The sequence below is a fragment of the Acipenser ruthenus genome, chromosome 28, assembly GCF_902713425.1.
Source record: "Acipenser ruthenus chromosome 28, fAciRut3.2 maternal haplotype, whole genome shotgun sequence".
NCBI lineage: Eukaryota > Metazoa > Chordata > Actinopteri > Acipenseriformes > Acipenseridae > Acipenser > Acipenser ruthenus.
The window spans coordinates 19,852,570-19,870,069 of NC_081216.1; the positions used below are offsets into that span (position 1 = coordinate 19,852,570).

The 17,500-nt window shown below is 39.5% G+C and overlaps 1 protein-coding gene across 2 annotated transcripts in view; it reads right to left on the bottom strand.

The window, feature by feature from the left end:
* The window catches only part of LOC117435124 (rhombotin-1), a 27,799-nt gene that overhangs the window by 7,034 nt on the left and 3,265 nt on the right, over positions 1–17,500 (bottom strand). The window contains exons 1-2 of one of the 2 annotated variants that reach the window (XM_059003151.1): positions 3,171–3,236; positions 2,010–2,223 (exon numbers count right to left, since the gene is read on the bottom strand). In XM_059003151.1, coding sequence (XP_058859134.1) covers positions 2,010–2,215 — 206 coding nt within the window. In that variant the 5' untranslated portion in view covers positions 2,216–2,223; positions 3,171–3,236. Of the gene's footprint in view, positions 1–2,009; positions 2,224–3,170; positions 3,237–17,500 lie in introns of those variants that run through there. The other variant, XM_034058078.3, reaches the window with a different exon arrangement.

The following is a 17,500-nucleotide window of genomic DNA, read 5'->3' on the forward strand; positions in this document are numbered from 1 at the left end:
AATATAGAAACCAAACCACTTGCTACTATGAGCACTAAAACATACCCCCCAGATGGGACTTGCCAAGAACAAGTGTGTATAAAACTAGAGGGTTTAAACCAATTAAAATATAAGAAAAAAAAAACACAACAACACACACAACTTAAATGTAAACAAAACACTAAATAAATGCATTTATTGAAATACTGGTTTGTGTCTTGGTATTCTAGCGCTAGAGTGCAAGAGGTATTATACATTTGGGATAGACCAATTCAATTCTGTATTGAATGGGGCTTAAAAAGACAAGCGATTAATCAAATCATTCAAATGCTCAGATTAGTCGATTAAAAGAGAACTTCCAAGATTAAAAGCCCCATGTCCAAGCATAAAATGCATTTTTTTGGAACAGCCGCAGCAATTGCTCCTAGGAGGGAAAGTTTCTCCTTTCTCATTCATCTAGAAACAGAAGCAAAAAAGGGCGATATAGAATTCAAGTCTTCAGTAAAGGCCATTAGAAATAGAGTGGCTCTAGAAGAAGCCCTTTCAATCCAGCACTCAGAGGTCTGCTTTTGAAGAAAGTACAGCTTTACTATTTTGTTCAGGCTTTGCCATAAGGCAAGCTTTATGGCAATCATGGAACTTCAGAAATGCTAGATTTTGGCCCTCAGCCGTGACCACAATTGAGACGGATCATCCTTTTAGAACATTTAATTGCAGCAAATGCAGTCTCCTAATACATTGTCAATAATGACTGTATAAATATCTATGTTGTATATCATCTTGTCCCGGCACCTACACTGTGCAAGGGCAGACACACTTGGTGCGTCCGACTAACTTAACAGCATTAACATTTGAGTGAAATGGGCTAGATGTTAAATTTATCCTTCACATCTTGTCCCAGTTAGTAAATCAGCACTTGCCATGCTGCTAAAACACTCTTTCACGTATAGAGCTGCACAACTAAATGGACAAGCAGAGGTTGGAGACAGTGGCGTCTGGCCATGGGACCCAAGGGGCCAGTCTGGGAGAGAAATAGTAAGAGCTCAGTGGGAAGCCCCTGGGAGCAGGTCTTAACACCCAGGAAATAATTTAGCAAACAGATGGCCAAAAAGGAGAAAGGAACCACTTGAGGAGTCACTGGGGAGAGACACCATGCTGCCCAGGAAGCAAATAGTCAGCCTGCATGGCATTGCATTAGACCAGCACTACACCAAAAGCCGTTTCTATTACAATAGCACATATGGAAAGAGAGAACATGAATAAATCTCTGTGGGTGCCCGTGGTAGTAAAATGATTGCAATCTAAGCATTACTATTCAGTACAGGAGTAGGATACTAAAATGTGCATGTTAAATGGATAGCTGCTTGCATCCCTGCTAATCCTTTTGTGGGTATATGTGCTTAAAGTATGTCACACATAAACCTGAGGTTTAAAAACTAATATATCAAATAACATTTTAACATTTTGGAATGGGAGAATCAGTTTGGTTAATCATAACAGAACATGCACAAGTCTCCCAAATTGGAATTTTCCATTTGGCAGGTGTGAAGCTATTTATGGGCAGACTGGCAATTCTGGGAACTTGTGCAATTTAAGTTTATTAATTCTTAAGAACTTCCAAGTTTAACAGTACTGATATTCTGTAACATTGACAAGTTATTTAAGCTTCAAACATTACTCACCAAGTGTTGGGCAGCAGAAATCATAACCCTGAACATAAACTAGCACACCTTCCCTTTCTACAAATCGAAGACATTTCAGTATTTAACCTGTAGTTCACTCACACAAACCATTTAGTGGGATTTCTCTAGTTTGCCTTCTCTGTACCTTCTTAAGGGCAACATTGTCTTTTTGTAGTGACCAGAACGCATTATTTTGAAGTCCAAGTTAATATTTACTAACTGTCCAAGCATACTTGCATCTCAATCCACGGATTAAAAAGTGCAAAATTCCAGCACTTCATTTGGTGTTGTTATGAAACGTGTTATTTATGAAGTACTCTGGTGCCCAGTCTCGGTTCTATTCCTTACCTCAAGTAATCTCTGCGACACAAGATAAGGTTTGCTTTTGTGTACAGGGTGGACCCGACCTCTCCAAGGCGGCAGTCACAACAGGCACATTTTAGACAGTCCTCATGCCAGTATTTGTCAAGGGCCTTGAGCAAGTAGCGGTCCTTGATCTTTCTGTTGCAGCCAGCACACCCCTTCTGTTTCCCTTTGGGCTGTACAGAGAGCATTGGCACACCTGTAACAAAAGAAGGGAAAATGAACTACTGGTCTCCATATGCTTTCTTTCTGCCAGTTTGTATAGAATCAATTTGCATTGCTATTCATTGTGTTCTGTCGTTTTCAGTTGCCATAAGGTACGGTGTACTTACTGAACACAGCATACCATTAAAAAGCATTCTTTTGAAGCTTGAATGCAAGTGCTGTTAAAGGGGAAAGGAAAAAAAATGTTTACACTTTGCAGAAGCAACGTTAAATTAAAAGTAAGGAATGTCTGTGAAAGAATTTCAAATGTGCAAGTTCATGCCAAGCAGATCCAGCAACAAAGCGTTTTTGTCTGTGTAACAGGTCACTTTGTCCATCTTAGAAGTCAGAACAAGGTGAACTTTGGCTAACAAAATGGACACTACAAATAAACAAGGTATTCTATTACATTTTAAAAGCAGTAGCAGCATTCAATACCACAAACTTTGCAAAAATGACCTTCAAGATAGTCTTCATTTTAACTCTTGAATCAATACTCCAACTTTGTGGTTCAAGCCTGCAGTCAACAGTGTAAAAGTAGTTGGTTACCAAATACAACAGCATTGTTTTAATAACTAAACAAATGCTGAATTGTAAATGTGTGTACTGGGCTAATTCTTTTAGCACAAGAAAATGTGTAAAAGCAGTTCATGTGAAAGCCAATTTTATCATGCATCATAAAAGTGGAGACCACCTGAGCAAAAAAAGAAATAATCTATTTATCTATCTATATAACTAAAAACCTAGTAATTACTTCTCAGGAAAACTTGTGTGTATTATAAATGTGTAGACCCACATCCTGAGGTGGGTCGGTGGGACCCGGGTACGACCCAGGTAAGTGGTTTCACACTACACAGGATTGTGACCCGGTTAGCCAGATCCCGGGTCCGGACCCAGGTAGGAGTGCCAGTGTGAAAGGGGCTTATGTATTATGCTGCTTACTCTTTGAACACCAGTCAAGTGGAGCAACACAACCTGCAAATTGCCTTCCTGTCACACAGCTCCCACTTTAAATGTGCCTTTTAGCCTCCTAAAAAAGGACAAATAAAGTCAATTTAATAACTCCACTAAACACCAAGTCTATCTGTGGATGACATTTGTGTTTCTACTAAAAGCCACCCTCAGGCCACTGTTGCCAACACACATACACCACTCTCCTCCAGCAATAACAGGTCTGCTACAGATGAAAGCACAGGACAACAGCTCTTAAGACTACGTCTCACAAACTGTATTGATCCCTCGAATAGAACAAACTATTGCTAGTGTTCTATTCTAGGTTTGGAAACACAAGCTTAAAAACACACACACCAATGTTCAAGGATTAGAAGTACAACATACTGTACAGTACTCCTTGTACTTTTATTTATTTAATTTATTTAATTGACATTCCCGTTTCTAGATGGTGTACATTTCCCTGACTTTAAAGAAAGTTAAGATACCCCCTTGTATGCACTTTTACAAATACAAATGGCATAAAATCAAAAGCTATTCTTTAATTTACACAGCATTTAAAAGCTTCAAATGACAAAAACTGGATCATTATCCCATGCCAGGTATCTTACACAACATGTAAAGTTACAACATTTAGTATAAAATACAGGATCAACAAATACTGTATTTTGCAACAAATACTGTGTTGTACTTAGGCACACTTCACTGTATTGCATGCCTTAAACTGGATGCATGTATTTGCATTGGCAATTTCTTTTTTTTTGCCGTTTACAGCATTCTCTTCACCAAGGAAAGCAGCTTGTTTATTTTACAAAAGCCCCACTGAGACCTCGTCACACCAGTTAGTGAAGTTTAGATATCTGGAATGAAACTGAAGTTCTTTAATTGCTTCAGTGTTTTCTGCGTTTATTATAATATACATGCCTTATAGCTCAACTCATTTAATTACAACTAATTTGAGGCACTTGTTTTAGATTTTTTTTATTTTTATTATTTTTTTTTTTTTAAAGACACAGTACTTTAAGTGGTGATTGTAAATCAAGGAAGAGTACAGACAGTGCTCATTCTCTGTATTAATTTAACATCCTTTCAATGTTCTCTCTTTATATTTGGATCCAGCTTTGTTAAACAATGTTGTCCCATCTCCACTGTGGGTATGTGATACAATTAGTGTTTCTCCTTTTAAAAACACAAAAAGCGTGTTAGTTATATTTAAGCTTAGGTTTTAAAATGAATAACAGCTCCGATAGCATTCAGGCATCAGATTTCTTACTTCCAACTGAAAAAAGGTGGCTAATTGGTCTATCGCTGCTGATGCAAGCCATCAATTAGTGTTCTGCTTGCCCTGAGGCTCCCCTACCTCCTCATTGGGAGAAAAAAAAAAAGCTCCTTGAAGCAAGCGTATTAGGATCAGAAACTTACTATAAATACCACTGTTCAGTGGAAATGAAGCTAAAGCGCTTCAAATTGAAGCCACTGTAGCTAAAGGCAGTCTATTCTACCTGCATTTCATGGCTTATTAGAGGTTCTCACTGTAGGTACAGCAACAATGCTCCCTTGTCAGGGCTGCACTAAACCAAAAACACGCTTAATGAGGAGAGAGAGAGAGTTCACCAGCATGCGTGTGTACACAGGCAAAGAAATAGAGTTCTGCATTCCCTACGGGATCTCACCAAAATCTTTAATTTGCCATTTATGACAGCTAATTAGTTATTCTATTCAAAATCTTTGCTTTAAATAAGGGAACTAATTATACACAAAGGTCGCTCCCCCCACCTCTTGTGAAGCACTCATAATTGGCTTATCACCACCCCCCCGCACACACACAATGCATGTGTTTGTTTTACACAAAGCTTTCCAAAAGAGCAGTCCGTCTTAACCCCTTCATTAACCACTGTAGTGTTAGCTGAACATTAAGCCGTTTGTGTACAATTACAGTACATGGCAACAGGAAACAAAATGCAAAATGTAGTTTATATCACCAAGTGGCTAAATATCTTGCTCAAGATTAACTTTCCACAATCAGTGGCTTGTGGCATACGGTAGCACGAAGACCCCATTACACCTCTGCCAACCCCACACCCTCCCGCTTCTATATTCGTTATGCATCTTTAGTAGAAAAACAAAAAGCTTTTCCAAAGTATATCATTCTAATTGTTCATGTACTGTGGTTACTATATCTAACACTACTACAAACACCCTTTTTTATTAATAGTCATGCAAACACTTTGTCATTACACTATTTTCAAAATTGACTAATTCTGTGCTCAAGGTCTTAGCCGCCTCTCTGCAGCATCAAGTACCAGAGAAAGAGACAGACATTTAGAATGCTTTTCTAAAAGCAAGTAGCTTCTGTTATTTACAACAGAAATACAAATGCATACCCCTCCCTCCCTCCCTCTGCAGACACACGCTTTTCTTTTGCTCGATTGCCTTGAAGTACAAAAAGTTACATTATAAAAGGAAATGGCATATGAAGTGGCTCCTTCCACTTAATCCAATCCATTTAACATATACAAGTGCCATTGACCTTCTAGTGTCATTAGGTGTCACAGAAACCATACCTCTTGTCTCCAAAGATTCATATTTTACAGAGACTGCATCTCTTAAAAAGCAAGACCTTTTACCTTGCCAAACATCTTCCCGGAGAAATTCATTTGCCATTAATACTTAGCACAGGAGGCTGTCATCTTTTTTAAAAGACCTTATCTTTTTAGAATATGTAGTGTTAACTTTGCATTTAGAACTGTCAGACCATGTACTTTCCATTATAGAGATAGCATCCTTTTTCTATGTAAGCCCATTTCAAGTTCCATTTTTACAGCAAAATCAGAAAATCAGATCAATGTGGTACTCTTTTGATATATTTAAGGTTTTTTTTTTTTTTTTTTTTTTTAAAAAGCTCTGCTTGAGTGTTTTAAAGTGTTAAAGTGTTACAGTACAATTATTCAACTATGAAGGCTGTAAACATTCCTTTTTTTAAAAACAAACACATTAATAGTCAATAGACATATTCTTAATTTTTGTAGCTCCTTCAACATGTAATGGCCATCTCATACAACGCGTTACATCGTGGTTCAAAGGTTATGTTCCCAGGCCAGCAACCTTGAATCCGTTCTTCAGAACTCTGGATGAAGAACCCCGACACCAGGACATTGCTGGAAGTCTCCATCTTGAACTAATAATGTACGTGCTACCACGGTAAATCACTTTATTTATTTTTTATAAAAAAGAGCTATACAATGCAATATCAGTTCAGTGATCCTTGAAGCACAAAACATATATATTACCTCCATCTAGCTTCCATTCTCATATCTAATGATATGTAGACACTTGTTCTAGAAGACCTTTACTTGGCCTCGTGAACACCCTCTCCCTGCTCCTCCTACCCCCACTGTCACCTCTCACGGTAACCTCCGATCTCTCTCCCCCTCTGTCCTTGCCACCACTGCTCTCTCTCACCTCCCTCCTATCGACTCCTTTTCACAACTCTCCGTAGACTCTGCTAGCTCCACCCTCTTCTCCTCACTCACCTCCTCCCTTGACTCCCTCTGTCCCCTCACCTCCTGACCTGCTCGCCCCTCCCCACCCCTCCCCATCCCTGGCTCTCCTCAGCGCTCCGCTCAGCAAGAATCGCACTGCGATCTGCTGAAAAGAAATGGAAGAGAACCAAACTCCCTGCTGCCCTAGACCTTTACCGCACTCTCCTCTCCTCCTTCTCCTTCTCCTCTACTCTCTCCTCTGCTAAATGTGCTTATTTCCAATCTGTAATCCAAGCCTCCACTAACAACCCACGTAAACTATTCTCTACCTTCTCCTCCCTCCTAAACCCTCCCCCCTCCTCTATCTCCACTGATGACTTCGCCTCCTTCTCTTCTAAAATCTCAGATATCCGCAAACTCTTTAACACCTCTCCCTCCCCCGCACCCCCTCCTGCTCCAACCCCTACACCCACTACATCCCCTACTAACTCGCCCTCCTTCTCCACCTTCTTGCCCTTCTCAGACTCTGACCTCTCCTCCCTGCTCCAGGGTCACAAACCCACCACGTGTGCCTTGGACCCCCTCCCCACTCACCTCTTTCAAGCTGCTGCTCCCGCTCTACTCCCCTTCATCTCCTCCCTCAACACCTCTCTACTTTCTGGTATCTTTCCCTCTGCCTTCAAAAAAGCCTCCATCACTCCCTTCCTCAAAAAACCTACCCTCGACCCCACCTCCCTCCAGAGCTACCGTCCTGTCTCCCTCCTACCCTTCCTCTCCAAAACCCTCGAGTGGACTGTACACCGCCAGCTCTCTGCTTTCCTGTCCAACCACTCTCTGCTTGACCCTCTCCAATCTGGCTTCCACTCTGCTCACCCCACTGAAACCGCCCTCCTGTCTGTCACCAACTCACTAAAGTGTGCCCGAGCTGCCTCTCTCTCTCCTCTGTCCTAATTCTCCTCGACCTCTCTGCTGCCTTTGACACTGTTGATCACTCTATTCTACTATCATCTCTTGCTGACCTGGGGATCTCTGGCACTGCTCTGGCCTGGTTCTCCTCCTACCTCTCCAACCGCACTTACCAGGTAACCTGGCGTGAAGCAACCTCCACACCTCACCCTCTCTTAACTGGAGTCCCCCAAGGGTCAGTCTTGGGTCCTCTCCTATTCTCTCTCTACACCCGCTCCCTGGGCCCCCTCATCGCATCCTATGGTTTCTCATACCATTTCCATGCTGATGATGCTCAGATTTTCCTCTCCTTCCCCACCTCTGACTCCACCATCTCCTCCCGTATCTCTACCTGTCTGTCTGCTATTTCCTCCTGGATGCACTCGCATCACCTCAAACTCTACCTCTCTAAATCTGACCTCCTTTTCTTTCCCTCCTCCTCCCCCTCCTCTGATCTCTCTATCTCTGTTCCTCTGGAATCTACCACACTCTCTCCCTCTTCCTCCACTAAGAACCTTGGAGTCACCCTGGACCCCTGCCTCTCTTATTCCCAGCACATCTCCACTCTGGCACGCACTTGCCGATTCTTCCTGAGCAACATCCGAAGAATCCGACCCTTCCTCACCAACTACGCTACCCAGCTCCTGGTCCAGGCCCTGGTACTCTCCCGCCTAAACTACTGCAACTCCCTCCTGGCTGGCCTCCCTGCGTCCGCCACCCATCCGCTCCAGCTCATCCAGAACTCTGCTGCCCACCTGGTGTTCTCTCTGCCTCGCTTCGCCCACGCTACTCCACTGGCTCCCGATCACCGCTCGCATCCAGTTCAAGACTCTTGTACTAGCCTACAGATGCCTTGACCAGACTGCACCCAGCTACCTCCAGACCCTCATCTCTCCCTACACCCCCACTCGACCTCTCCGCTCCGCCTGCACTAGAAGACTGGCTCTACCTCCGCTACGCTCCCCTGCCTCCAGAGCCCGCTCCTTCTCCACCATTGCTCTGCAGTGGTGGAATGACCTTCCTACAGATGTCAGGACTGCCCAGTCCCTGACCACATTCCGGTGCCTCCTTAAGACTCACCTCTTCAAACAGCACCTGTAGAACTCCTCTGTTTGTATCCTGGGACACTATCACCCTTCATTTAAATGTGCTTTATTTTGCTCTTATCTGCCCCCTATTTTACTGCATTTAATCCTGTACTTCAGAATATTGTAATCTGCCAAGTGTTTAACCTGTAGTATTTTGTATTTAATCATATCCTGATGTAACTATCACTATTATCTGCTGTATTATTGAATTGTGGTTTGTCACACTTCTACTTTGCTTGAACAAAAGTTATTGTATTTCTTGCTCTTATTGTATTACTTTTATTTGTAACACTTAATGTATTTGCTTACGATTGTAAGTCGCCCTAGATAAGGGCATCTGCTAAGAAATAAATAAATAATAAAATAATAAAGTGGCCTCTCTCTGGCTTGCCTGCAGACTAAGCTAGCAGTACCTACAATATTAAACATTTTTGGTTCACACAGAGGACTGCAACACCACAATTACAATTAAATCTCGCCCTTACCCAAAGAAAATCAACCATACGGCGTGAAGCAAATTAATCCAGAATAAAGCGAGCAGGGCATGGCACGTGGTCATGAACAGTTTTCAGCCACTTCCATTACTGATTTGTGGAGTGTATTTTTCCTGCCTGAAAAGAAACACTACTACCTCAAAGTAAACCTTGGGCCACCAGCAACTTCCTGCCTACAGGATTGTGGACAAGGTGTATTTAATATTGTACATCACAATTGATTTCCCAAATTCTCCACCCATCCAACAGATGGCTTACTCAGTGGAACTGGGTGCATCTGCCAAGGCTACCAAGAGTATTTAAAGAAACTCAGCTACTATTCAAAACTAAAAATATTTAAAAATTAAACAGTTACACTTGCTGAGCCAAGGAAAGGAGCCATTTTGGACCCCACTCATATTGTAATACCATCTGATATTTGCAAATCCGGATTTCTAATTGGGTTTAAGAAAAAGTAATACTGAACTTAAAATTAGGGGACTGTTGTAGCTGTACCAAAAAGCATTATGAAACTTGCAATGGTAGCAAGGGAGTGGGGGTGGGGGTGGTGGACCTGGTATCCTCATGTAGAGGATCTGGTTGGTCTAGTTTTTGACTGCCTGTATGAAGTTGACGGAATGACACACTTCTGAATTACTTGCTTCTCCTGTGTGACAGGAGGTGTCCAGTAACTTGATGAATAATGGAAAGATACAGCAACACAATGTTTATTATTTGTTCCAATTGGAAAGATAGAGACAGAGATAGTATAGCAAAGCTTCCAGTTTAACAGTCCTAATAAAACCAGCAGTGAAGCAGGACCCACTAAAGCCAGAGGAAGCACAACTTTGTATCCTTAACTGCTCTCTTCAAATGTTGAAAATGTCCTGACCCCATGATCTGCTGCCACGTTCCCTGCTATAATTATTATACCTGAACTGAAACAATGTAAGAAAACGGCAGAGTGCACACTTTTAAAATGTTTAACCCAGGTGCAAGAGAAAAGGGAAAACCAAAAAGTTGGACCTTCAAGGTGCAAAATTCTTAAAACAGCAGAACACCTCCCTCTTATTATGAGCAAATCTAATCCTTTGCAGTATATTCTGTCAAATGGAAGAGCATTTACTAGAAAACAAAAAATGAAATCTATTAAAATAGCTGCATGACAAACCACTAAAGTTGTCACACAGCAGAGAACAGCTATTTCATTTAGTAGCAAAACTGGCAAGTATTTCAATCTCTGTAAATGTGGTTTTAAAAAAAAAAAGTTAAAAAAAAGCACTTTAACATTTGAATGGGTGGGGGAGAGATTCATCCACTAAACTCAACAAGAAGCTCACACACTTTAATGTAAATGAAATCTGTTTGCTGCCATTCCATGATTCTTGACAAAATAACCATTAGCACCTTCACAGCAGCTTTGAGCCATCTAAAGGAAGAATGCAAAAAACACACACCTTTTAACCTGGATTAAAACATATTCATGAGGCAGAGATGTAGCAGTCTGAAATTTGTCACTCCAAGTGCCATAAAATGATTTATGAAATCCCTCCCCATCCTGGCAAATACACAACACTTCTTTTTTTAAAACACATGTCTGGAGACAGGTGCTCTTATTTGTGCATGGCACTGTAGCTACTTCAAAAGTGGAAAACACTCCGACCCCTAGGCTTTGAAAGCAAGACAGACAGTCTCACTACTTACTACCTGCTGGGTACAATGTATTATAGGAAGCTGTTTGTTGGAAAATTATATATTATATATATTTTTTTTATATATATATTCTATTTTTATTCACAATTCCTGGGTCATTAATCTACAACATTTGTACTGTACAAAAGTAGTTTCACAACCACCACTCTCCACTGAAGAGGCATTTTAGTGGTTTTTAGTAGAAGTTTATTTTAAAAGAACTGAACACACATTTTAAAATGAGCCATTAACTACAATTCATAGTACATAGGCAGTAATCAGCGAGAAAGGTCGCGTGTCGTGTCCTGCAAGGTTCTAAACCAAAAAATGCAAATTCAAGACCCATTATAAAAACGGTCCTTGAAAACTTTATGAGGTGCAGTATAATGCAGCCTATATTGATGTAATGGGAAGCCAAGGTAAAGTCACAGCACCTATTCCACACCTCGCCCTCGGTGGAAGGTTCCATCCAAGTTAAACAGAACATGAAAAACAGCACACTAAATGTAGTTTGGTACACATTACAATGTAAATAGTCATAAAAGCCTGCTCTCCCCATACTACCATTAATATCTGCAACAATTAGAAACTAAATGGTTAAACGCACCGGTTCAGTTCTGGTTTACAGCGTTGAAATCCTTGCAGGAACGACGCAGTAAAGTCTGAATACAATTTAAATCCAGAAAGCTAGAAAAATGAATGACAAATTACCAATTCCAATTATCTACCTGGGTAACAGTCAATTTGTTTGCACAGTGGCTAGCAGTCACTTCCATTTAAAAATGTATCAAGCTGCGATCCTGTCGTCCAGCTCATGGTCGATATTGATTAGCCCTGATTCTCCATTGTCCCAACCCCTTCAGAAACAGCCTGGAATGAGCCTTCTAAATTAGATATTCAAGGTTTGATTTATCGAGGGTCATCCAATGAGAAATTGGTCTTAAACCAGCAACTTGGTTCTAATTAACGGGGCATTGATGCTTTTCCATTAATCAGTTAGCCAGTCATGCAGCAGCTTTAATTTATTATTATTATCTTAGTTGACCTCCTCCCCCTCTTTCTACAAAACTTCTATAAAAATACATTTTTTAAAATCTAATTATTTTAATGTAAACAGTACTAAAAATGGAAGTATTCTTATTTGTTACACCGTGCAACTAATATTTATTTTTTTTTTTTGGTTCCTGGGTAGCAAGTGTTATTTCCTAATTGCTTATGCCTCAAAAGTATAGAAAATGGCTATTATTCCCCAGAAACTTTGCTTTTGTGACCAGGACAGTGATATTTTGAAATGTACCTATTTTCCAGAACATTCCAGATAGATTCAGTGCTGAGTAAACTTGGAGTAACTTCAAGAACTTTCCAGTAATATAAATAGTAGTATAGATACAGGGGCCTTAAGCCCACCAGTTCAGTTCATCAAATTGGGCCTTATGAAACAATTTGTCAGAGCTCTAGATAAGGAGTCGGCAGCCTTCAAGTACCTTCAAGACTTCTTCCCTAAGCTGTCTGAGGCAAAGGTCAAAGCTGGTCTTCGTCGGACCACAGATAAAAGAAGATCCTGGAGTGCAATGAATTCCCCAAGAAGCTCACTAGTAAGGAGAAAGCGGCTTGGAACAGCTTTGTCGCAGTGGTTCAGGGCTTCCTGGGCAATCACAAGGCCGAAAACTATGTGGATCTGGTTGAGACTCTGGTGAAGAACTACGGCACAATGGGCTGTAGGATGTCCCTCAAAGTCCATATCCTTGATGCTCATCTTGATAAATTCAAGGAGAACATGGGAGTGTACTCTGAGGAGCAAGGCGAGCGCTTCCACCAGGATATACTGGACTTTGAACGCCGCTACCAAGGACAGTATAACGAGAACATGATGGGAGACTACATTTGGGGGCTGATTCGTGAAAGTGATTTACAGTATAATCGTAAATCTCGAAAAACTACTCGCTTATAAATCTTTTGTAGTCATTTATGTATTACTTTAGTATAAATACATGTTAATTTGGATTCATATGTTTTTTTTTCTGACTATGTGAACGAAAAGACACAAATTCGCCCGTTTTCTCATTGGAAATAGGTAAATTTCAAAATATCACTGTCCTGGTCACAAAAGCAAAGTTTGTGGGGAATAGCCATTTTCTATACTTGAGGCATAAGCAATTAGGAAACAACACTTACTACCCAGGAACAAAAATTGTATTACATAGTGTTATTATTCTTACTGTTTACGACTAAGTCGCCCTGGGTAAGTGTGTCTAAGAAATAAATATTTGCACCCACCAAGTCATAATTATGATTAATTACACTCCAAGTGTAAAATGTAAACTTCATGAAACATATCTTGCATGTTCAGATCTTATATAAAATCACACCTGTCACTCCCCTACCACTTCACCTGTTTATTAGCATCAGGAGGAGGAGGAGGAGGATGATAATTAGGTCTACAGTTAGAAAGGTGTCCCTGCCTTTCTGAAATCACTCTTAAAAAAAGGCACAGATCTTAGGCTATTGGGACAAACAGCATTCTGCAATCAGTATATCGCTTGTCTACAGGTTCACTCTGGCTTCCAAAACATTAAAAGTGCTTTTAGTTTCTAAATATTTTCCTCCTTGCTGGATGGCCAAATTGAAAGTGCATCTTGGCAGTAAAGCATTACTTGTTCATAATTCAGCTGAGTAACTCTCTCAGTCCCTACTAGCTTTCCTGGAAAACAGAAGTCAGTAATCACATTGCACACCCTTAAGCTTCTGGGACTTTTATTTAGAAATAAACAACTTAATAAATATGTATCTGGGGAGCATTTCTCAAATAATTCAACAAGGTCTTCTCTGGTGGTTAATAAGCTCAATGGTAGATCAATTTGTTCAACTTGCATGGATTGTGCAATTACTAAGCAGTGTTCAATCTCCACATAAATGATTCATTAACACTGATTATTAGCTCAAACATTTTAAAAATCTGCACTCATTTATGCAGCCTTCAACTAATATCTTGTTTTCGGTATGCCAGTACTTTTGTCTGTGACCAGTTTTTGAGGCGACACCAAAGGCAAATACTGAAAACAAATAAAGAGATGCGCTATTCTTATTACTTTCTGCACCAGGAGGGCGTATGTCTTCAAACTCCACTCTGGCAGTCAGGTTGGGATCTGAACTCAACCTTGCAATGAATGTGGCAGCATGTCTGCTTGTAGGAAGCTACTCGGGGGAATAGCAGGCAGTTAAAAGACCAAAAGAAAGTAAATTAAAAACCACCTACTGTAAAATCATCAATATGTAGCTGTAAACCCTCTTTCAGCAGAGCATATGTACCATTACCAGTACCAACTCCACTGGGACAGGCCATCACTTCACATGCAACTTGGTGTTCTTAAAGTAACAGAGCCAAATCACGTGTTTAAATCGTAGGCTGAATTTGGAGTGAACAGCAATTTATTTTTCAGTTTAGTAATCATACACCTTAAATAGCAAGTGCCAATCTGTTCAAGAAACACTCATTTGCTTCAGTGCATTTGGGGAGAATAGTAGATTTTTGCTTGTTTGATAAAAAAAAAAAAAAAACCCCATTGAGAAAGACACCTTGTCTGGCAACTAGAGCCCCATCAACAGTTGTAGGCATTTTAGTTTAGGTGTTTGACAAGTTAATGTGCGAGTTTGTGACCTAAATATTGACTTAAATAATAATAAATAAAAATAAATATCACACACGTTATCTTTACAAACATTGCCACACATCAGAGGCACAAGAATCTGATTTCTAAACAATCACTGCTCTGAAATTAGGGCATATCTGTGGCAAGGTTCTGAAATCCAAGATAAACTGGGAGAGCTACAGTAATCTAAATAAATAAAATAACTTTGAGCCACTGAAATCTATAGAATTTATATATGGCTCAGTGTGGTATATGATCAGATTTCTACAGAAAGTATGCTTTGGTAATTCATTGTGTGCATTGCCACAAACAGGTTTCACAGACAGATTAACACTCATCTTTGACTACAGTACCTTGCCTATAGTAATGCACGACAGATGGGTGGACAGGTACCTCAATATAACTTCAGAATCTCCAAGAAAAAAAAAAGAGATAATAAAGTGTATATACCAAGTGGTTCTCTACATATGTAGTGTATGGCTAGCCCGCACACAACTTGAATTGCTATGAAGTACTTTGTAGTGAAATCCCAAGCCATAGGCTAAGTTGATTATGGTTGAAAAGTTAACATGTTGTTTCGGATCGATTTGCTGTATATAGCTACCTGCTTATCCTCCCAATCCAATTTACAGCACCAAAATAAATGAGAATTACACATTTATTAAAATATATATTGGGAGAACCGATAAAGCCATCACAGGGCTGGAAAGAAGACTCCTGTTGCATTGCAATTTGATTCATTTCTGTTTTTACTGGGAGTTTAATAAGACACATTTGAGCTTGTTACCTATACACTATGGCTACTCAAGCTCATTAAACCTGGCATGGGTAAAATTGTTGTGCAACAGGAGTCATATTTCTATCCGTGCATGAATGTAGTCATATTGCAAACGTTTGTGAATAGGACCCAACGTTTCTTAATTAAAACTAGGGTTGATGTTGTATAAGCTACTATAACAAGTAATATCAAGCACAAACCCTCAGTTCCAAATGTTAAGCTTTAAAATAAAGCTGTAATATTGTGTTAAGCCTTGGAATAAACACACAGATGTCATTTCAATATTTGAAAAATCTGAAAAAGTTTAATTTAAAATAAGAGCAAGCCAATAAGCTGGGAAAATAGCAAATACAAGGGGAAGAAAATTACATTGCTAGAGAAAAAGTGAAAAAGAAAATGTATAAAAGTAATCTCCAAGTGAAAATTAGAAATCAACCCGGAGAAACGAAATAACATAAAAAGAAATATTACTGTCCACTTTCTAAATCAATATAACATTGCTACAAGACAGAATTACCATGGTAACTCGAGTAAAAAGAATAAAGCAATTCTTATTTCAAAATAAAAAAAATAAAAATCAGAGCCTGAAGCCCAAGTTTTATTACAACTGAGACATTGCTTTTCAATCAGATGCTTTATGAATGTACAAATTTCAATAGACAGCCTGCTTAAAGGGTCATAAATTTATAGAGCAATGGTAACTATCATTTATTATGGAAAATATAAATATGTACAGCAGAAAAACACACACGTTTTTTAAAAAGTGGACAGCTTCCCACATATTTGATAGGGGTGCAACTATAAAGTTCAAACGAGGGGTAGCATGCATCACACCAAACCAAATGTTGTATTCATCATTCCAAAAACATCTGGGGGACTATTGCTATGTAGTGCTCTTGGTATCATGACACACACCTCCATCTCAATATTAGCCAGAGGAAGTATCATGATGCATACCTCGATACTACAGTAGATGAATTGTTACACACCCAATATTTGGCTCTGGTACAACATGTTTGTGTTGCATCAGATTTGGGCAGCAGTGTGGAGTAGTGATTAGGGCTCTGGACCGGAGGGTCGTGGGTTCAATCCCAGGTGGGGGACACTGCTGCTGTACCCTTGAGCAAGGTGCTTTACCTAGTTTGCTCCAGTAAAAACCCAACTGTATAAATGGGTAATTGTACGTAAAAATAATTTGATATCTTGTAACAATTGTAAGTCGCCCTGGATAAGGGTGTCTAATAAATAAAATATAATTTGAAAAGATCCATAACTGGAACATTATTTTTCAGGACAGACTATGTCCAGTCCTATTTAACTAAGCCCTGCTATGGAACATTATGGTTGACAACCATGTTTTTGATAATATATATATATATATATATATATATATATATATATATATATATATATATATATATATATATATATATATATATATATATATATAAAATATTGTAGCACAGCAGGGAGGGGGTTGAAATCCTCCCCGCAGTAAAATGTGTAGTTTTGTTAATTGGGGAAGGGTTTTGTTAATTGTTTTATTATTAATTATCCCCTGCACCTGGTAGCCATTGTTAAATTAAAACCAGGTGCAGGATATTTAAGAGAGACAGTCAGTTTGCTCAGAGCTGCCGAGGAGAAGGAGGCAGAAAGGAGTGCTCTGCTTCCTGGCAGTCGTGAGGTAAAAGTGTGCTGTATTAAACCTGTATGGTTTTTGTTTATTGTTTGGTGGGGAAATGGCCTAGCTGTCCCACTTGTAGTCAGGGTGTTCCTGTGTGTTTAGTTAGTACTCCTTTGAGGAGTTAGGCTTTTGTTTGTTTTGGGTTTATGAATAAATATACAGGCCCTGTCCTGTTTAAATAACCTCTGTGGTCCAGTAAATGTTTCTTTTACAATCAAGAAGGTCCCGAATTGTAGCAAGGCACCCCTACTTTGTTACTAATATATATATATATATATATATATATATATATATATATATATATATATATATATATATATATATATATATATATATATATATATACACACACACACACATACACACATATATATAGACATTTTAAAAATCTTGACATGTTAAACCACTATCCTAAAAGGGGCTTATCAAATTTTATTGTGAACCAATATTTCTGAAGCAGACAACATGGCCGTGAATGGCAGGAAGATGCCAGTCTACTGACCAATGGGAGATTTAATTAATTTACAAA